Below are 22,271 nucleotides of genomic sequence, written 5' to 3' on the forward strand. Positions count from 1 at the left end.
AGGAGCGAGTATAGTTCGTATGTCAAGTACGTCTACGAGGCACACTTGCGCACTATGCTTGGTGCGTCTAATCTCTTAACGAATCACCAACTCTGTCTAAATGTATCGACTGGAAATGATGTACGCCTTCTGGCGCATTCTTCTTTCAATGAAGCTCCGAGCTGCTGCTTGCACTGACAGTCATTTTCTAAATAAATAATAGTCGCCACTCTTAATACAGCCAACACCCATTGCCCAAGTGTTTCTTCCACTCTAAAAACTGTCCGCACCTTTTGTGAAGTCTTCTTGCCCCTCACCAATAACCGTCCTCTGGCTAGTTTGCGCTTCCTTTCTTGAAAACTCGGCGCTCGGCACTTTCCTATCAAGGATGCTTTTATTAACACGCACGTCATTCGTGACCTGAAAGTAGGGCGCGCCCGGCGATAATGCAAGGAAAGGCGCGCGAGATTGATAGTTATTGTTTCGGGACAGAAATACGCCCCATAGCACGCCCTTTTTGTGAGGTTGCTAAACAGTTAACAGAAAATAGCGAGCGCAGAGATTTGGTGAAAAAATTTTGTAGGAAAGAGACGCCTCAAATACGCCCTTTTGTATTGCAATGTACAGTGCTACATGATACAGGCACGTATAGCGGCGTTAACTATATTTACCCAACCGATACTTCGGAACGGCTACCTCTAGTGCGTACTGGCAGCCTCAGTGCGTCATTGGTATGCGCGGCGAATTCGCCTCGCGAGGACGACGTGTACAACGTATGGGTTTCAGAAGGCTTCATGTAGAGCGGGACATTAACGTTCAACATCACACATGTCCTTTACAAACCTGTCCTAACATCTCCTAAACGACATAAAATTAAAAAAAAAGATACAAAGGTCTAGACGGCTAGTGCGAATGCTTAAAGCGCGCCGCCTGGCAAGCGCGCGCTCCCTTTGCGAAGCGTCCGTCTGCTACGCAAGAGCAAGGTAGGTGGCGCCATGCTCGAAAAGAGAGTGCGAAGGAGAGGAGAACGAGGAGGAACGCGAGCGGAGGAGGAAAGTGTCGCTACTTTACGAAGTTTCAGGGACTTTAGATGACAGCATCAAAGTGCGCCACTTCCCCGCAGCGGCCGTTTGATTTGAAAAATGCGTTCACAAAATATCGAGCAAGCGCTACCGCGACTTTCGTCGCCTTTCAATAAAGATACTGTGGATTTTCCCTGATGGGAGCACAATTTCCCTGAGTTTTCCCTGAGAATTTCCAGACTACCCGAAATCCCTGAGAATTCCCGGTTTTCCCGGTTTTCCCGGTCGGTAGACACCCTGGTGCGACTTTTCTTACCGGCGAGTGGTGGTGGGACGCTTTCCGGTCGGCGCTGCCTGGCGCAAAGGCGTAGTACTGGTGCATCGCCGCTTTGGGGTTTCGCGGCGCCGGCAGTCGCGGGGGCCGCGGCGGCGGCCGTCCTTCCTCGCATGAATCTGAATGCGCCCCGCTGTCGTACGCGCTCATCGAACTCAGCGTGCTTAATCGGTCGCTTGAACTGGAACCTGCGGGGAGAGAAGGGATGTAGAAAACGAACCACTGGATGGGCCTTTTTTTTTTTTTTTTTCGCCTACAGGTTGATGGACACAGAAAACAAACAAATTGGCAAATTGGGCAACTTGGCGTGAAGTTATGGTCAGGAAAGCATGAATGGATAGAGATAACACGAGAATGCTCATGCGAAGAGCCTTCGTCCTGTTATCTTCACGTCTCTCTGTCACTTCGCGCTTTTCCTCTCCTCCTCCTCCTCCTACTATTACTACTACTACTACTACTACTACTACTACTACTACTACTACTACTACTACTACTACTACTATACTCTTAAAAAAAAGGTAGTAGTACTTGCTAACTTTCGGGTAGTAACTGCTTGTCACATATGTTACTACCCTGTTAGTAAGTGCAGTTAGTAATGGCAAGGGTAGTAACTGTTACTACATTTGCCGTTACAAACACCAATTATTAACTGTTACTACCCTAGCAGTTAGTTACCATGGGTAGTAAAATAAAGGTTGTAAGAAAAAAGAAGTAGTAACCGATACTAACGTGTCCATTTTGCCACTATATTTGCCCATTGTATCGGTCAAATTCATAAGGTCACATTACGACATCAACTTCGGGTAATCTTGCGTGGAATGTCATGAACGAGAAGAATACACAGACATAACAAGTTCACTACGCGACAGTACTTCACAAGCGACTCCAGGAGTATTTATAGTCCCTACTTTAAAGGGACACTAAAGGCAAATAATTTATTATTTATGTCAGAGTGAAAGGGCAATGTGTGAGAACGTTTAAAACGTCAATAATATCAACAGCAGTGCTCTAGTAATCGAGAAATTAAGGTAAATGTAGGACACGATGTGCGCCACGAATGGGGTATTTTAAATATGATCCCGATGACGTCAAGAGTCCCGAGTACTATTAATCACTAGCAATCAAACTAGTTGCGATGAAAAAAGAACCTTCCGTGCATCACAAGAAGTAATAAAATGCTGCTTGTTCGTTTCTCTTTGATTCATGGAAAAAAGAACCTCTTGACATCACCATGGAGAACGGCGTGAGGGGTTGTTCAAAATTTCCATTTTCGCCGATCTGCGCGTCTCAGTGGTAGTTTCCGTATCGCATACTGCTGCGTGTGCTTGGCTCTCGCTATTTTCGCACGGATGATACTCTACTGCTGCTGCTAGCCAAGCTAAACTCCGTTACAGTGAACTATACAGTTTCGGAGTGGCCCGTGGCTACGTCTTGGCAATGTTAATGGCCACTGTTGCGCAAGAAACCGTAGCGTCGGTGGCCGGGAAGTAAAGGCGTGCAACGTTGGGCACGGCAACTGCTACGTCAGAAGGCCCGTTCAGACGGGTGATTTGAAGTGCGCTAACGCCGTGCGGACCACTAAAACATGTTTTTCTTTCAAAATAAGCATTTCCTTGGCACGAAACAAGCACTACGAGGTTTCTGGAACGCTATTCCAACAATCAACGTCGACAATATTTGCCTTTAGTGTCCCTTTAAAGATACATGCCAGTTACTGGTGAGCACCTGTGTTTCAGGATGAATTCTCAAAAATGTGGACCCAGAGTACTATACCATACCACCTGATTATATGTGCTTGGGGACGCAGCACAAGACTTTTAATCAACGGTAGTAAAAAAAAAAACAAAACAATATGTCATGTCTATTTGTTATAAAACGGCCACAACAAAGCATTATGTACGGTGGCCGGGACAAAGTACTAAACTCACCAACCTAGCCTCAGTGAATTTGATTGGATCGCTGTGCTAGTACATAAGCAGTAAAAAGCTAATAATAATTTCTGGGGTTTTACGTGCCAAGGCCCCGATATGAGACACGCCGTAGTGAAAGACTCCGGATTATTAATGACCACCTGGGGTTCTTTCACTTCCGCATGCCATGTTAGTTTGTTGGAATTTATATCCTGTACTAAAACGCATATAGCACTTGCTTACAGTTATTAACTTTTGCTCCTCCGTTTTCACAATAGCATAATGATGCTTTGAAATGGCGGTTGCGTAACTTTAAAGGGGCCCTGCAACACTTTTCCAAGTAGCCATGGAAGTAGCCACGAAAGGAACTATTATTGCCTCACGAATCGAATGCCACAAACATTTTTAGAATCCATCCAGTACGAGCGGAGTTAAAAAGATTTGTCGCACGCTGTAATTGCTTTCTCTGTTCTCTCGTCCCGACGAACTCGCTGGAAGCTAAGCAGGGAGGGGTGACACGGGGGAAGAAGGTACGTCACGCGCGCCTCGTGACCTTGAGTACTTTTTTTTTTTTTCTTCGAACGCGCGGAGTACTTTCAGTGCGATCGCGCGCGCGCGCGCGGGCAGGTGGCAGCCTCCCGCGGCGGCCGCAGTAACTACCGAACGCGCCATGTTCAAATCAGCCAATGGCATCGAACTTGAGTCAATGACGCAGTGATGTTGAGTAAACAGCATCATTTGTCGAGAGAAGAGGAAGCGATTTTTAGCTGACTTTGAGAATTTTTGTAAATCCCAGGCCGCGTCCTGTGCTATAACGTTTGGCTCGCGTGTTCTCGGGAGCCTTGGCTACCGAGCTACCGATCGGTAGCGTTTCCACACCAGCTGAAAAAGTGTTGCAGGGCCCCTTTAAAAAGAAAATTTGATCCATGGATAGTTTCTTCGCCAGTTTCCGATTAAAAGTGATATGTCGAGACGACTCCAGTTGTAAATGAATACACTAGGTATTAACTACAGTTTTGGATTAGGCCGGGTAGCAAAAACGTAGTAACGGTTCAAGAAAGTTAGTAACGGCTGCAGTTACTACGTATTTGCTTCCACTTACAGTGTACTAACGTAGGTAGTAAACAGGTATCAAAAGGTTAGTAACGGTTCAAGAAAGTTAGTAACCGCTGCAGTTACTACTATGTGCTTGCAGTTACTACCTTTTTACTAACTTTTTTTACAGCGTGTACTACTACTACTACTACCACTACTACTACTACTACTACTACTACTACTACTACTACTACTACTACTACTACTACTACTACTACTAAACTGTAAGCCTAATAGGTTTAATGGTATAATCCACTATTCGTTTCAAAGCATTCCGGCAACACCACAAATGTAGTGTAAGACAATGACTGAGTCTCACTACGAACATAAACAGTTTTCGGCTGAAACTGTGCAGCCTGATTATCACTAACGAGCTCCAACGTTCCAGTTATGCAAAGAGTTTCACAAAGCTGCCAGTGTGCTATGAAACGACCACTCGTACATGCCCTAAGTGAAACGTCGTCCGCTCGTTTTGTGCTAGGTGCTATTGCCTTTATGCCGCTGTAATTACACTGAAAAGGAAAAAAAATGGGAGCGTACGATGTCGGCTAGACATAGTCTACTTATCGTAGGTAATGCTTTAGCGTTAACGGGGTGTAACCGTTATATTGTACTGCCTCTGCTGCTTCACGCATTGCGAATGCAGGAGTAAGGCTTGTATAACCGTATACGAGGAATGTGAAAAAAAAAAAAATGCTTGATTTTTTCTGGACAAATATAAGCGGCACTGAGTGAATGATTTTATGAATTAATGTTTCACTTACTGCCACTGCTGGATGTAGAGACGGCACTAAGCGTGCTGACACGTCGACAGCCATCAGAGGAGTCGTCTTGCTTCTGTAAGAAATGGAGCGTCGAATGTGAGCTGTAATGGCAGGCAGACATTGTGCGCTGGTCTGCCCGTGCTAGGACATACTGTAGTGAACTGCTTCGCAAGCTGAACGCATACATACCGAACAAAGCAGCTGCTTCGGCATAGGTCGCAACATTGCATATTGCGGCCGGCGTGAGTGTTACAAAAGTCTTGAAGAGAATTTGGATTTTCGAAGGAGAATGGCTCTCCACTTATGGCACAGCCTGCCTGTATACTTGTCTGTGACGCGGGTGTCGCCGTAAGAATTAGTGTCACAATAACTTTTGTTGTGAATTTGAATATGACGCAGTCACGATTAACGCATGGCCCGAATGTGGGGAGCTCAATATAATCTGTAGGGTGCGTGAAACGGCTATGAAAGCAGACTGTAAAAACTTACAGGTTCTTTTACGCATTCGCATAAGTCGACTCGAAGGTGTAAGCCATTTGGTGTGGCTATTTTACCGTGCACTTCAGAACACACGAACATCGCTTTTTAATTTTTTTTTTAGCCACGCAAACACCGCGAAGACGAAGTGAACGCGCAGCTCGGGGTCACTTCGACTGTTTGGCTTCATTTCGCTCACGCCGGCTTTTCGTTCTATAGGTCACGTTTGCATGAGACGGCTGTCGACTCAATAAAAAACCTTGCATGGCAGTGAGAACTAATATATATATATATATATATATATATATATATATATATATATATATATATATATATATATATATATATATATATATATATATATATATTTAGACGTGCGTGTGGTATGGAAGCCTGAGATACGCCCATGTTAACTGATAAACGAACTGTGCCGCTTCCTTTAGGAGAGAGAGCGACAAGCTGACAACAAAAGATAAGAGCGCCATACTCCAACAACTCGTACTGTTTCGCTTGTGTGTGTGTCACTCCCTGTCCCGTCCTCGTCAATTCAGTACTGCGCTTAACGTTATACATATGTCGCACCAACAAGGCCAGAGATCCAGCCTTGCTAAGTACTGTGGCCGATTGAGATTTTGGTAAGTAGGAGAGACGGACATAACGATTTATTAAATCCTTTGTTCACGAATAGGAGTCACGCACATGCACCGTTAGACGACTTTCGGCGACCGTTCAGCCAACGCTCTTTTGCGTTTAAAGCGACACCAAAAAGGAATATTAGGTAGGCTACTGCAATACCGCCCGCGGCGTCATATCCGCTAACCACCAAGTGCACGCGTCGTTTGGTTAGGTGCTGTTCAAAGGTATGTTTAAAATGAAGCGATTACTAGCACTGCGGCTTTGTCAAGATTGCTTCACTATAGTACTCAGCCATAATGAATTTAGTTTAAAGTGACATTGCGCTGCACTTGTGCTTTATGGTATGGCTAGTGTTAATAGTGTACGCCCAGTTAACGCTTCATAAACAATACTTCTGGATGGAAGCGGAAACGTCTGACATTTTCGGTAGGCGTGCTCTATAGTTCTTCGTTTGCCGTGACAACATTGATGCGCGAGCATAAGTATATAGCAGAGGGCCATCATGATGCGGAAACTGTTCGCGGGTTCGGGACTCTACAAGAATGTAAACCTGTGCGCCTAACAATCAGTGTCAATATCGCAAATCTAACCATTATGAGGTTAAATGGTTAGATACTAAACAGAAGAGTTGCAGAAAAGGCCGCTATAACCCGTAGTAATTAGCAGCTGTCGCGCCTGTGCAGTGTAAGCTGTGTGCATCCATCTTTATAGGACGAATTAAAAAAGGACGGGCATGGAAAGTTGACTTGCCATGTTAGGCAGTGTTGTGTGCTGGATGTCACGACTCCGGCTTCCGCGCCTGTTTCCCTTGCCGGTGATGATTTGCCTCAGGTCACTGAGACTGAATGACTGCTTTGCTGCCTGTGCTGCACGCTGCTTTTGCTTGTAAAGCTCGCGGAGAGCCTGGAGGTTGCTCTGGAAAGGGGAAAAAGACAGCTGAATCAATAAAGTTGTACAGAGAAAAATGCACACACAATCAGAGAAGTAACATACAAGGCAACGCGACGTCTGACCCCAAAGAGGGTGCATAATATACATTTATCTGGACTAAATTTACGGCCATTATTGTCACATTAGTCATGTTTTAAGTTATGTGTATTAAAGGTATGTTTTAATTTATATATAATCACTAAACCGCTTTTACGACAATCGATGGGAGGCGAACCACCGTCCCCCGTTGTTCTCAAATGCAGCTAAGAGCTTCCATAAAAAAAAAGAAAAAAAAAAAGGTCACAGTCTCGCCGCAACGGCGAAGAAATGAATGCGATAGCAATAAATTGGAATGTAACGCGAAGAACGGAAAACAGCTCGAAATTGCCAGCGCGTCGCTCGAGCCCAAAGGACGCACGAAAAGAACGCGCACAGGACGAGCGCGAACTATCATGCGTCACAGCTCGACACTTGAAGCGCACTGCTCACACAGGTACACACAGGACGAGCGCGAACTGTCCCAGTTGTTACTTATTTCTGTTTGAACAGCGCGCTCTTTTCGCAAACGCGGCCGCTGCAACGAGCGAAGTGACCTTCGTACGCTCTGTGACTTAAGCGCGGACATCGCGGGGAAAGCACACGACATACAACCGCCCGCTCCACCCCCCCACGGCCGCCCCCTTCTTTTCTCGAGATAAGCGCACGAAGGCGACCACGCCCTGTAGGGCGAAGAGCAACGGCGTTCGCAGGAGCGGGGCGACGACCTTTAAAGCGCGCCACGCGCGCACTTCGCGCCATTTGTGGTGACTAAGAAAGCGCGCTGAAGTAAATAGTGTATATAAATAGCTCGTCGTTAGCAGGCTGAAAGACGGTACTGTTCGTGGCCTAACCGTCTAACGCCGCGCGCTGCGAAGCGAGAGGTCGACCATTCGATTCCGCGCGTCGGAAAGTTTTTCTGAATAATTTTTCTTTGTGGCTTTTACGTATATTATATATATATATATATATATATATATATATATATATATATATATATATATATATATATATATATATATACACACACACATAGGGACGGCCAAAATCAGCCGAGACTGTCCATATAATTGCTATCGCAATAAAAGAAAACTGGCGTCCATTCTTTAAAGCGGTGCCCTGGTGACAAAAGCCCCGGCCACGCAGGCACCTACTGCGCCTCTATCGGAGACGGGTGTGGCAGAGGGAACGCTTGTGACGCGCGCAAAACTGCCCCCGTGTGATGTTTACAGATGCTCAAGAAATAACATTGTGGAGCGCGTCTTTCACGAATCTTGGCGCGAATGCCGCCCGGCTGTGCATAGCACTGTAGCATCCCTGGTGCTTTATCACATGCAACATTGTGCTGCCACCGACGAACGCTCACAACAGCGCCCCGCATCCTCTGGATGGGTGTCCTGTTCTGCATTCGGATGCAACGCGATTACTTCTCTAAAAGCTACACTTGCCAAAGCAGCAGGAAAACAACCGAGACATAAATGTGGGTCTACACACTCACATCTTCGTCGTTTTTGGAATTTTCGTTGTTCTTCTTCCAGTCATCAAAGAGCTTCTCAATCTGCGTGAAGGGCACGCCCTTCTTGTACATTTCTATTATGCGAACGAGGTCCTCCTGCGTATTTGAGAAGACCATTTCCGGTGTACCTGGATAAAAGAAAGCAAAAAGTCCCCAATTTCAGGCATGTTGTCCTCACTTGGTGTTGTTATTGTCAGAACAATGGACGACGCACAATAATCCGTAAGCAGGCTTTCCCACACGCCACACTTGCGCTAAACATGACGGCCGCATGCGAGTACCACTGTCGATGAGAGACACGCTTTGAAATCTTGGACAGTGATGGGAATGAAAGATGGCAGAAATGACGTAACAGTATGGCACCTAAATTACGACTCCAGGACCGTCATCTTGAATAGGTCAAGCTCAATGTGTGCACTGCGGACAAGCATACTTTGCAGCTTTTGCATATCGTCATTCAGAGTACAAGTAATTCAGAATAATAGTTGCCGCATGTGTCACTCTGGTAAAATTAAAACACTTTTGCTTCGATGGCATGGTTTACGTATAGTGCAGAGAACACGCAGCATTCATGTCAGCGTTGCAAGATGTTCAGTCAAATAAAGGCATTCGCGCTGCTTCTTAATACTGCTGTCTTGGTTCAGTCACGTATTTTTCTTAACCCCACACCGAGTTTGTCAACGGATTTTGGAGCCGACGTTGATCTCGCTATGAAACACGTGTCTCAATAAAGTGTGGGGCCGTGGTCAATAGGCCTGCCAACATTCACAGCGCATCCATATCACACCGTCATAACCAGCTAAGAAGTTGCTCGCCTTATTGAAGGCTAGAATATAACCAGTAGTAGTTACTTTGAGGAATATGCCTGAAGAATTATGCAGTAGTTCAGGGACAGTAGCAGCATCAGTGTTTTGTCTACATACATGCATATTGATTAGCAGTGGGTTTTCAGGTGAAAATAACAATCATATCCTAATTTGGTGGCTGTACGGTGAGTAGCAGCCATTTTCAGTCGCTCTAAGATTAGAAAAAGAGAAAAGAAAATACCTTGATCGGCTTGTCCATTTGCGGAACTCGTTTCATTTTTGACTTCGTCTTGATCACCTTGGCTTGGTACCAAGCTTTGTCCTAATTGCCGCGATAAATGGAAAAAAAAAAGAAAAAAAAGTTCACGGTCAATATCACTACCGAACTTACTTCAATAAAACGGCGCTTCTCATAATTCCGTGAACGATTGTGAAGCTAAACGCAAACCTAGCAAAAAGGTTTGGTATGATCAAAGCGAAAAGAAATATTTTTTTTTTCATCTTACATGCGCATGTTTTCTTAATTAATAAGAGCACGCGTGAGAGCGATACACGCAGAAAGAAGAAGAAAAAGAAAAACTGAGAACAGAAAGTTATCACTTATCACAGAACTAAGGAAGCAACAACAAAGCAACATAGTCCTGTTTAACTTATTGTAGGCAAAACAGTGCTGAACGACAAACAACCCCAAGTTGATACCTTCTTGCGTTTTCCTCATGTCTCTATATTAGCTATGGCATTTGATGTGTACTATTCATTCCGATATATCCAAGCTGATTTAACCTTACCTGGTCGTAAATGTATGCGCGTTCACAGTAACTTTTAAAAGCGTAAGCATTTCTATGACGTCTCGACGCGAGAACAGTCTGTCCCTCTGTCACGTAAGGCTATCATCGCCATAAATGAATCAAACAAAGCAAATTTTCTTTGGCGGGGCTGTGTCTGTCGTGTCGCACCTTTAGGTGGCGCGTCGATCTGTGGCAGCATGCTCAGGTACTCGGCCTCCTGGTCGTCATCGACGATCGGCGGCTCTGGAGCAGCGGGCGGTGCCGGAGGCAATGGTGGCGCCAGCCCGTACGAAGGGTTGCACACGGGAGCACCACGAGCGGCGCCGGGACTTGCGTAGTGGCCGCCCACAGTGACGTTCTCTGTGCACGGTAAGCGCATATCAAGGGCACATCGAAAGGGTGGACCAACATAAGAGCAAAAATGTCTGTTAGCCTCTACTGGTTGGGCATTCATCTGCGCAAATAAATCTCCGAGTTAAATAGAAACGACACGTTCTGCACAGCATATGTTTGAAATAGTTACTGTGGTAACTATGCATGGCGTTAAAAAAGTAGGCGCCTCCGGAGTTCTCGTCTCTCACTTTTCCAACACCTCAGCGATTTGGATTCCATTAGTGGGCATGTGCAGGGCATTTCAAGAAATGTGTCCGAAAATCCTACAAAACATGCGAATTGCAATATTTGCTCGCTGTCTTCATAATTACTCTTTGTGTAGCGGCAGACATCTTAGGACGACTAGAGACATCAATTACGGCAGTAATTAAGGAAATTAAGGTGCAGAGCTCCATAGTCTGCTAACATTACACAGCGAGCCACACTCGCGCGCAGGAATCACAACAGGAGAGAGTGATGGCGTTTCATCACGCGCGCTCAAGATCATCACGCGCGCTGACGTAACTTCTTTCCCCCGTGCCATCCCTCCCTGCTATAGCTTCCAGCGCGCTCGTCAGTACGTGAGAACGGATAGTAAAAACTGTCGGGGTTTTACGCGCCAAAACCACAGTATGATTATCAGAGACGCCGTAGTGGAGGACTCCGGAAATTTTGACCACCTGGTGTTGTTTAACGTGCGCCTAAATCTAAGCACATGGGCCTCTAGCATTTCGCCTCCATCGAAATGCGATCGCCGCGGCCCGGATTTGACCCCGTGACCTTCGGGTCAGCAGTCGAGCACCGTAACCATAAGACTACCGCGGCCGGTTGACAAGAGAGGAAGCGCTTAAAGCAAGCGACGAACTCCTGTAACTCCGTTCGTTCTTGACGGATTCGAGAAATATATTGCGGCCATAGATTCGTGAGGCAATAAACTGTCATTCGATGATTGCTTGGAAAAGTGGTTCATGACCCCTTGAATGCGCCAATGGGCTCATCGCAGGAAGGACTTCAATTCTCTCGTTTGACTCGACCGCTTGTATGAGCCTGTATCTAAACAACTTCAGCATTAATATCAGCCTTATGTCGGCTGACGTTTATACTCCCGTCGACTCACACATACTTCAAAGCACTAGTGTTCATACGCCAGCTCAATATTTATTGATTAGAGGCGTGAGTGACGGAGGGGGGATAGGGGGAGGTGACACCCTTCCCCTCACCCCCCCCCCCCCCGCAAACTCTTTCACAGGTGGTTCTTGATAAAAATATCTCGTGTGATTCGTCTCTTTCAATCAAAATGTCCTTACTGGATTGTAACCCCTGATAACTCATATTTGAAGGTGCGAGATCAAAAGGCGCCAAGTAGAGCACCATTTATGCGAGATAGTGGCGTCGACACCATGCATGGTTGAAAAAGCTAATTATGCGCTAACGGACTCACGAGTTGACTCACCCAGAGTCAGACAGAGCCGTGAGTCTGAGTTTGAGTGAGCCCGAGTGAGTATTATTTTGGTGAGCTTGAGTCCGAGTGAGTCCGGCTGAAAAAAAATCTAGTGAGTCTGAGTCTGAGCGAGTCCGGTTGAGGAAAATTTTGCTGAGTCTGAGTCCGAGTGAGCTCCACATTTTGTGCCGACCTACGCCTGTATCCACTAATTAAAAAAGTTATTGTTTTAATTGATTTAATTACTGTCGTAATTGATGCCTCTAGTAACCTTAAGATGTCTGCGGCCACAGAAAAAGCAAAGTTATGAACGCAGCCAGCAAATATTCCATTTCTATATATACTATTTTTGAGGATTTTCGGCGTGGGATCGAATCGCGGCCGCAGCGGCCGCATTTGATTGGAGGCGAAATGCTAGAGGGCCGTGTACTTAGATTTAGGTGCACGTTAAAGAACCCCAGATGGCGGAAATGTCCAGAGCCCTCCACTACGGCGTCCCTCATAATCATATTGTGGTTTTGCGAAGTAAAACCCCAATAATTATTAATTAATTATTAATGAGGATTTCGGGATATATTTCTTGAAACACTCTTGTCTACGAGTGCATTCCATAAGGTTGCTATTAGCAAACAAGGATAAGCGAATTCGCTATCTTTTAATACAAGGCGCACGCATTGCACAGAAATGTATGAGCAGAACGTCACGCTGCTGCACACTGATTCATCTGCCGCAGTTCTCGACGCGGCTTAAGAGCTGGATTCTATGACAGAGTTGATCGATTCACTTCAAGTCGGTAACTGATAAACCATGAGGTCATCGATTTCAAAGAGACGAAGATAAAAGTCCTCGCTATTGAACTGTTAAAACGAAAGCTGCGTGGCTGCTTTGTGGGCGCGTGCTTACCGTAGTGCATCCGAGGCGGACTGCCTCTACCCGGGTTGGATTGGACTCGCGCTGGAGGGAGGACAGGAGCGTCTTCTTCCACAGCAGCTGTAGTCGCTCTAGCCTGCAGGTGTTTTGTCTTGTTTAACATCGATGCGTGCTTAGTTTCGACTTTCGAAAAATGATAGTGCGAAAGGACGAAAGATGAACATGAGCAGTACGTGAAGATGGCGCATTTGTGTCATCAAACCGTGATTTCGAGGTACTTGAGGGGGGAAAAAGCAATGGAAGATGGTGGTGCGTCGAAAGTGGTCTATACAAAAACATTTGCTGAACCATACCTGGGAATTTATTTACGGCAATCAAGCATACGCTTCTTTGACTAATATCACCCACATTCTCTTTCTTGTTATTTGTATGTTTCGCACCTGTTTCTCTCAGCGTATTATTTTGTAGATTGTACTAAGTGGAGACGTTGGAAGCCTGTGCTTCCGGCTGCTATATTTCACTTTTATATGAGCTAAAGCACTGAGAATTATGAAAGTTACAAAAAGGAAACGAAAAAAAAAATTGTGGATGGTTCCACTTAAGTGCGAGGTAGAAGGAAATCAAGGTATCGTTCAGAATTATTATCATATGCTTGTAGAGAATCGATTGAGGACATCTCAATTTTCACGCCCGGCAGAAGCAAGAATATCGCTTCCAGTTTAGAATAATAAGCACTGAGCTCACTTTAGAGACCATCCTTGAATTGTGACCTCATTTGCGCTATGCAATCAGAACATTATGTGCTGTCCGAGGGGGAGGGGAACTAATGTGCTGTTTTGTGTGTGTGTTTGTAACACAACCCCAAAGTATATACACATATCGATAGAAGTTTATGGGAATATCTTTCATAAAATCAATGTCAAACGGCAGGAACCGAAAAGTCGAGGCTAAGCTGCGTAGCTTCAGTGGACTGATGAGAAGTATCTTCAGCATGACTTGAGCTTGTTCTCATAATGTATCACCAAAGCTAAATCGGCGTTCTGCCTTGTTGGCATTTGGGATCGGCACACTTTAGTGAACGCCGCTTTCTGATCTCTACCCTTTTCACTTATTAGTGGGACATCTCTGCGCAGAAGAAATCTCCTAACCTAAACAACTGATATTGTTTTCAAGAAATATTAGCACATCGAGATCACAACCGGCAACGTTCACTATGACCCAGTTGTTTGCCACGTGCAGATATTTGAGCAATCAAAACGTTTTCACTCCATTATCTTGCGTTGCATCGAGCCTTCGTCGGTTTCTCTAAAGGGCATGACGGAAAGTATAAAATCGCGCGCTTCCTTTCTTTAACTTACTTGAAAATCATTGAGTGTGGTGGAAAGCCGATGATGTCCCGCATTCGATGCAAGCTGAGCAGGTGAGTGGCCTTTGCAGTTAAGCATCTGACAGCAGGCGCTTGCACCTGGGCACTGCAGGAGTGCCTGGCTCAGTTCGTGGAGTCCGTAGTGGGCAGCAAAGTGCAGAAGAGTTGGCAAGAGTTCTTCACCTGCACCGGGGCGCGAGTCAACCATTTACTCCACGGGGTATACCAAGTACAGCAAACGTACTTTAAGAAGAGATGCGTGTGCTACACCCTCTTTAACCAATGTGCGCGTCATTCTGACCGACCCACGGCTGACCAACAGCAACAACAACACGTCAGTTATTGTCTCAATTGTAAACTGGAGAGATCAGACTCAGTGCACTTTTGAAACACCGAGCCCAGTAGCGTTCACAAGGTAAAGACTACTTACTGCGCTTTTTCTCCGGGGCGGCCTGCTGTTGCGGTCCGAGCAGGTGGAAGCCCCGCGCGGGCAAGTTGCGGCGCAGGTTGGTCGCCAACGCCATGTCCACGTCGTGAAGTGTGGCCAAGCCGAGCGTCAGGCTGAGCATCTCGTACGGCGACGTAGCCGACTGGAGCAGAGAGTGCAGCTGCGACATCTGAGACTCGCACTTGAGCTGGCGCACGCCCAGCAGCGCGCCATCGCAGCGCAGCTGCACGTTCACCACTTTCGACACCTGCAGGAACGTCTCTGCACAACGGAAAGCGGCAGTATGTCAGCACTGGAGCTTTGTGTGCGGCATTCTCCAATTCATAGCACGTGTTCTGCAAAGCAGATTACACGCGAGGGCAGTTCGTAAAAATTGGCGCCGTACGATGTTAATGGAGAGTATGTCATTATCGAATAAAGCCAACCACTTTCTAAGAGCCGCCATAAAGCTCTGTGCATTCGGTAGCGGTATACTTCCAAGAGAGAACGAGTGCGCGTGGGACAAACATGTTTGCTCATTTTCACCAATTTATGAAACTATAAAGTACAGTACGAACGCCATGCGACCCATCTTCACAAAACTACTATTTTATGCAGGTTTACGAACGTTTTCTTTAATACGCGTGCATGAATTGTTCAAATAATAATAATAAAAAGAAAGGCGCGAAATAGCAGCAACGAACACCTTCTTTCTTGGAGAAACTTGCAGCTCCCTAAGAAGGACACGGACGAAGCGCATCGTCCTGTCTTCACTTTCTTCGTCCGTGTCCTTCTTCGTGCGCTGCAAGTTTCGCCGTGCATCACCGCCAACAAGCCCATTCTTACACCCTTCTTACTGGACCTTAAGCAACATAATTAACTACGTGGCACGTTGTGGAACTAGCAATACCACTACAACACTTGTTACATAGCAATTTGCGTATGCTCACCAGGAACTGTAAACTGCAGAACGTACGGATTCCTCCATTTTACAGGCAGCTCGTGCATTCCGGAACTCTCGAAGAACACCTGAAACTTCTGGGTCTGTTCCACTGGCTCGTTCAGCATGGCAAACACCTTTGAGTTTCCCTGCATATGAACAAAAATTGCGGTCCCCCTTCATTAAGAAACTCCGCAATACGGTTAAATGAGAACGCATTCTCTGTCTGTTCAGTGGTTAATGCATGCATAAGACGCGCTTATTCAGCACATTTAGGAAGCGCAAAGGCGAACGTTCGCACTCGCTCGACTGGGGATGTTCGATTCTATGTTCCGCCCATCGGGCAAAGGTGAAGAGGCTCTCGCACGTAAAGCTCCTAAATTTGGCGAAAATGTTGGTCAACGGGATTTCAGCACGAGTTTATCACTGCGAAACGTCTGTTCCCTGCCGCTCATGTGTCATGAATAACATCGTTGGAATTTGTAAATTTTCAGAAGAACCAGTAGCAAATATTGTGATTGTCGGCGAGTGGATATTAGAGTAGCGATAATGTGGCGATGCTGTTCCTGTTCTTCTTGTTCTCACGCTTCGTCAGTGGCCCATATAGCGCTCAGCTACACTGATCACTAGAATCAACTAGTAGTGAGCGTTGGATCGTAAGAAAAAAATAATGACAAGTGAATGTATCCGCTACATTATACTGACCCAGTACCCAAATATACGTAGCAATACATGCAATATAACTACCACTGATTAGTATGCCGGCAACGTAACTATAACAGCAATTAGGTGTAATAACTACTGCAAGTGAGTTCCTATGACCGTCTGAAATAATGTGCAGCCATCAGGCAAAGTCCTTTTAATTTCTTTCTTCACAACTTATACATACAATGACAAATGCTCGCATAAAGATGTTTTTTAAAGGCGCTCGTCGCTATTCTTTACTTAAGCGCAAGTTTTAGGCCCGTATTCACAAACCAACCTTAACCTTTTATTTTAAATTATCTCGCGTTTTCTTTATCGGTTTTGTGCCTTATGTTCGTTTCATAAACAAAGTAGGTCGATATTCACAAACCAATCTTGTCGTTATCTTTTACCCTGTTACCGTTTTTGTGCCCCTGTAACGCATGAAGAGTGCACAGAAACTTAAGGAAATCATAAGACAGAGATACACGGTTGGTTTGTGAACACGGGCCCACTACAGAAAAACAATGAATCGGTTTAGATCGATAAATTGTGCTCTGAGAACTCTAATGTCGTTAATTTCGCCATCATAGGTTTAATAATAGACGAGAAAATCAAGTTCAAAGATTCATTTTTAAATTTCGCGCCGAAATCTTCCCGCGTGACGTCACGGATTTCAAGGTGTACTTATCGTATTTTGGCGCCATTGGCTCAAAAAAATTACCCCAAACTTGGTATGTTAAGTCTATGGCCACCTCAGAGGACAATGCACTTCATTTTTACCGATTAGGAACTACGTATTCCCTAATAGGCGACGTCACAGCGAATGGTGCGGGAACTTCAAGGTGGCGTCGCCACCCACATTTTGTTTTTGCGCGTTTTCTCACTTACTAAGCGTCTTCTCGCAGCAAGCGTGGTGTTTTTGGTATGGTGAAAGAGTACTTTACTAACATGAGAAAAATCGTTTTGCTCTTTAGTGTCCCTTCAATGGCCTATTTCACAGGGTACGGAGGCTCGGTGAGTACTGACCAATACGGAAACTATTGCGATGCTTTAAAGGGGAAATAGTAACCCAAGTCGATTATTAAGTGCTGTTCAATGGGTAAATTTTGCGCTTATCACGTAGATCAAGCATGACCCGATCCATTCAAAGAATTACTTTATGGCGACCAAAGTTCTAACGATGCGATGGAATAAATGACGTGGAATGGCTTTCTAGTAAGGTATACCTTTCTGCGCTCTAGTGGGTAAAAATAGCATCACCAGAGTGTGCTTGAACTTTATTATCCCCTGCGGGACAAAGAGATCAAAGACCGCACGGCTAACGCGACGGGCCTGTTGACCTTCATTTTCGTGGCAGTGGTTGTCCCATTACGCCTTTTCCGTCGGACAGATCAAGCACGTAGGAGATGGATCATACGGTGCCGCGGCGATAAGGCGTTTATTGCCGTATTACTCTGATGACCAATTACCTATACGTTACGTCCGAGAGTTGTTGCCGCCGAATATTGAGGCTGATGCTCCTTATTCGCTGGGAGGATAGAGCAGCTACTATAAGTGCGCTCACTGGCCGCGCCAGAGGTGGGAAAATAAGCAGAATACTTCGAGGAATCGTTAAAGCAGTGTACACATGGCACCCTTCGTGACCCTTTTCTTCGGTGCCATTAGATGGTGCGGTATACGCGACGCACGTCTCGCGTGTGCGCGTATGCAAATATTCGGTCAACACAAAGCCATATGAGCATGCCAGTCCCAAGTTAGTAATAGCAATGGACGTAGTTGAAGTGAATTCACGCTAAGAAAATCGGTAAGTAACTTAATCATTGAACTAAGATTGAATTAAAACTATCCTTGTGTTATAACACCGGATAACAAAGATTAACAACCATTTAGCAATCTTTAGGAAACACTAGTCAGCACTATAGTCCACATTCGCCATCATTTGACCAGCATAAGGACGAGATCATATCATATAGCCAACATTACTCAACATTAGTCGATGACGATGAGTGCTGGTAATATACAAGAAACTATGGTAGCTGCAGTGACGTGACTTGATGAGGCGCTCTGTTACCCTGCACTGTCTTCGGGATAGGACGATCATTTCGGTCTGAAGTCGGACCGATGACGTTGTATAGCCAGTTGCAGAATATGGGTTCTTCTGCCCATACTCTGGCCAAGGGAGGTAGTGTATTGTAATTTACGTGCACAGAGACGCGGCCATTAGAGGTGTATAGAAGACTTCCTTATGTCACAGAGGGAGCCCGATAACGCTCACTGCCTGCTCTGAGTGAAACCAATGAAAGGGCCGAAAGGGCTCACCTGGTGCACTTTGCGCGGACAGAGGCGGAACTGAGCCGTTCCAGCTCCCGAGCCCCGCATGGTTTGATCGGAACGCTCCACAATTTCGCGGGCCGTCTCGACGAGTCGGATGACGAACTCGCGGTCCTGGTTGCGCGCCTCCAACAGCGGCCACGACGAGAAATTGGGGAAGGCGGCGCGTAGGGAGGAGCCCAGCTCGTGCGGCTCGACGCCGCACAGCATGGCCAGGCCCCGTTCCGCTTCGAGTAGTCGGCCCACCGAGAACAGTTCGGCGCCACGCCGCTCCAGCAGCTCCAATAGGTCCGGAGACACGATCAGGAGAGAGACCTGCGGTCGCGGGACACGGGGGTGAGCGCAGACTTCCAAGCAGATGGTACAGCTCTGAACACTACACATGGGTTTTTTATTACGATAGCAATATATGGACACTTTCGGCTGATTTTTGCTGTCGCCGTCATGTCCCGGATATGCATATATATGTATATATATATATATAAAAGGCACAAAGAAAAATAAAGCAGAAGAAAGAAATTCCGAAGCACCCGCCCGGGACTTCGAACCATCGACCCCTCGCTCCCCAGCCCGCTGCATTAGACAACTCAACCATGCCCCATGCATGCGCCGGCAAAATAATGGCGAGCTACTTATATACACCATTTACCGCTGGTGGTAAGGAAATCTCGGAAGAGCTCGAGCATGGCTTCTATCACGCAACGCTCCTAATTTCCTTTCGATTTGAAAACCGCCCTTGAGACGCGCACGACAAAGTGGCCCTTTTCTGTACCCACTCGTGATGTGGAAAAAAAAAAAAAAAAACGAACATCGGGCACACGTTGCATCAGATGTTCCCACGTGGCTGGAAACGCAGGGGTCACTCCACGCGCCGCAGTTTAAAAGAAAAAGAAATATCTAAGAACATCTGATTCTCCATTGTAGACACTTGCAGCGCGTCGCTCAAGCACAAAGACGTAACAACTGCGACAGTTAGTTCGCGCTTGCCCTGTGCATGCCTGTGCGTTCTTTTCGGGCGTCCTTCTTTGCGCTTCAGCAGCGCGCTGCAAGTATCGAGCTGCTTCTCGTTCTTGATGTGACATTCAATTTTTTTTGCTATCGCATTCGTTGCTTCGCCCTTGCGGCGAAACTGTGACTTTTTTCTTTCTTCTTTTAGAACAAATGTTTTATAAAAGCTCTATGACAGTCAGGCTCTCGTCGTTTTCGCACGCGAACACTATGCCGAGGCGGAAATACTTTGCCACAACTAGGATGACATTGATGAGACTAATTAATGAAAACTCGTTAGTTAAGTTTTAAATTATTTACTTGAGGGCAGTCGTTTGTACAAGAAAGTTCTATACTGCGTGCCAATTTATGCCATACCCATTTTCCAGAAATCACGAAAGCTACGTACTTCGAGATATTCGTCATCGAATTTTTAGGGCGATATCGAAACTGACGGCACCCGGCGCGCAGGAAACGGCGCCTCTCTGTTACGTAAGACCGGAACTACACGTGACAAGGATATGACGAAATTTGAATCAAGGCGCACCGAAGCAGCATCTGGTCAGGAAAATCGACAAGCATTCTGAAATACACAAATAGACATTATTTTTTGGGGGGGCAATGTGTGATGCTTATCTGCTTCTTTCTTAAAGGGGTACTGACAGTATTTCGCGGCCGAGATAGCCTGCGGGATCGATTCCGGTGAACATGCGTATATCATGTGGAAAATACCAACAGCGAATATAGCTTGGAAGTTATTTTAAATGAATTTTGAAGTTTGCGTGAGCGATCGACATCCTCGCGCTGCTGACACACTCAAAGGTGACCCCCCTACTTCCCTCACGTGACCACGCTGCAACAAGTTATGACGACGTCATAGCCGCCATGTTTTTTGCCGTGTTCGCTCCAGCAGCCTACTTCTCATCGGCGGCTACTCGCGAACAGCGCGGAAGTGCATCACAGTTGTGTGTGCTGACCTGATCGAGCGCTGCACCCGCTAGGTGGTGATAGTTGCACCCGGAGGCTCGTCGTTTTTGAAACCAAAACTGACACTGGTCGGTAATGAGAAGCCTGTAATTATTTATCTGTCGCGCGCTGCAGCAAACGATGTGCCGTGTTATGACTAACAGGCCCCCAACAACACATTGCAGCAAAAAAAAAAAAAAACGCGAGGCCAAAATTTTTGTGTTAGTACCCCTTTAAACTTTACACAGGCGCGAAAAACTATTTCGCCTGTCGGCAAGAAGAAGCGCCGAAGAAGCGCCGCAGTGGCTGCCCCTGAATTTTATGCTTCACAGGGAAAGAAAACGTTGATATTGCGGTTTTCTTGCGCACAGCTCGAAAGAAACACACATGCTGACGCATCTGCCGCTTTTCACGAAAAGACGCAGCCCCGACGCAACTTCCTACAAATTCCGTCACTTGCTAGTCACGGGTAGTTCCGGTCTGACGTAACAGAGTGGTCGCGTTTAGTGCGCGCCGAGCGCGATCAGTTTCGATGTTGCCCTTAAAATTCGATGCTCAATATCTCGAATTATGTGGAACTTTCGTGATTTATAGAAACTTGGTATGTTATAAACTGCCATACACGACTACTTTCTAATATAAACAACTGCCCTAAAGTAAATAATTAAATAAAAGTTAATTAACGAGTATTTGTTAATTAGTCGCGACAGCGTCATTCCAGCTAGGGCAAAGTATTTTCGCTTCGACGTAAAGTTCGTGTGCGAAAACGAAGAAGCCTCACTGTCACAGGAATTTTATAAAAAAAAACTTTTATTGTCTAAAAAAAAAGATATCCTGTATACTAAATATACCGAAGAATGTACTATACTACATACTGTTGATATACAGGTGAAAGGAATTTTCAAATAAACTACTGACGCTTCGGCCGTGGGCCCGGCCTTCTCCAGAATTCATTGCGCAAGCTGCGATCGTCACACGCAACTCGCGATCCTGCAGCGGAAGCCAACACCAACACCGACGCAGCTGCCTATGGTTCGGCAGTGAGCAAAGGCATCAGGGCTTAAAGGCCAACTCCGGCGATTTTTGGCCATGTCAAAGTAATGGTGCTTTTATGTTCCTGAGACGCTCCTGTTATGGGCCCGATAGCAGAAATACTCGGCAAATTGGAGAATAATTTCAAATAAGCAAAAAAGCGCAACATCGAAACCGAAACCCAACCGAGTGTGCTGTCAACGTATGACGTAGACGTTGTTACGAACGAACCGGAAGTCGTGCAAGGCATGCCGGTCACGCCGGCGCGGAGTATGAAAACTGTGACAGCCGGGACGACCAGCGAAGCGCCGGCCAAACCAACGCTGTCTGTCGCCTTGTGCACAGCTGACGCTCGCTGTAGCGGCCGAAGCGCCGAAGTTAGCGGTGCCCTCGGCTGCGTCACTTCCGCCGCCTTCCCAATACTGACGTCACAGACGCAATGTTGCCAATAATTGTGGGAAGCCAGGAGGGCGTGTGCAGACAATCTTTAAAATTCATTTGCAAACAATCTGCGCATGTCTCAAGCCTATAATTTGGCATAAATGACGGAAACGTGCAA

The 22,271-nt window shown here is 46.1% G+C and overlaps 1 protein-coding gene across 3 annotated transcripts in view; it reads right to left on the reverse strand.

Moving 5' to 3' along the window:
• LOC119402794 (uncharacterized) overlaps nt 1–22,271 on the reverse strand; it is a 116,002-nt gene that overhangs the window by 15,258 nt on the left and 78,473 nt on the right. For all 3 annotated transcript variants that reach the window (XM_037669896.2, XM_037669882.2, XM_037669864.2), the window contains exons 3-13: nt 18,716–19,042; nt 15,720–15,858; nt 14,773–15,051; nt 14,335–14,525; nt 13,010–13,112; nt 10,462–10,653; nt 9,747–9,827; nt 8,682–8,827; nt 6,968–7,132; nt 5,105–5,177; nt 1,318–1,523 (exon numbers count right to left, since the gene is read on the reverse strand). In XM_037669896.2, the coding sequence (XP_037525824.1) occupies nt 1,318–1,523; nt 5,105–5,177; nt 6,968–7,132; nt 8,682–8,827; nt 9,747–9,827; nt 10,462–10,653; nt 13,010–13,112; nt 14,335–14,525; nt 14,773–15,051; nt 15,720–15,858; nt 18,716–19,042 (1,902 nt within the window). The remainder of the gene's footprint in view (nt 1–1,317; nt 1,524–5,104; nt 5,178–6,967; nt 7,133–8,681; nt 8,828–9,746; nt 9,828–10,461; nt 10,654–13,009; nt 13,113–14,334; nt 14,526–14,772; nt 15,052–15,719; nt 15,859–18,715; nt 19,043–22,271) is intronic.

The sequence above is a fragment of the Rhipicephalus sanguineus genome, chromosome 1 (genome assembly GCF_013339695.2).
Source record: "Rhipicephalus sanguineus isolate Rsan-2018 chromosome 1, BIME_Rsan_1.4, whole genome shotgun sequence".
Classification (NCBI taxonomy): domain Eukaryota; kingdom Metazoa; phylum Arthropoda; class Arachnida; order Ixodida; family Ixodidae; genus Rhipicephalus; species Rhipicephalus sanguineus.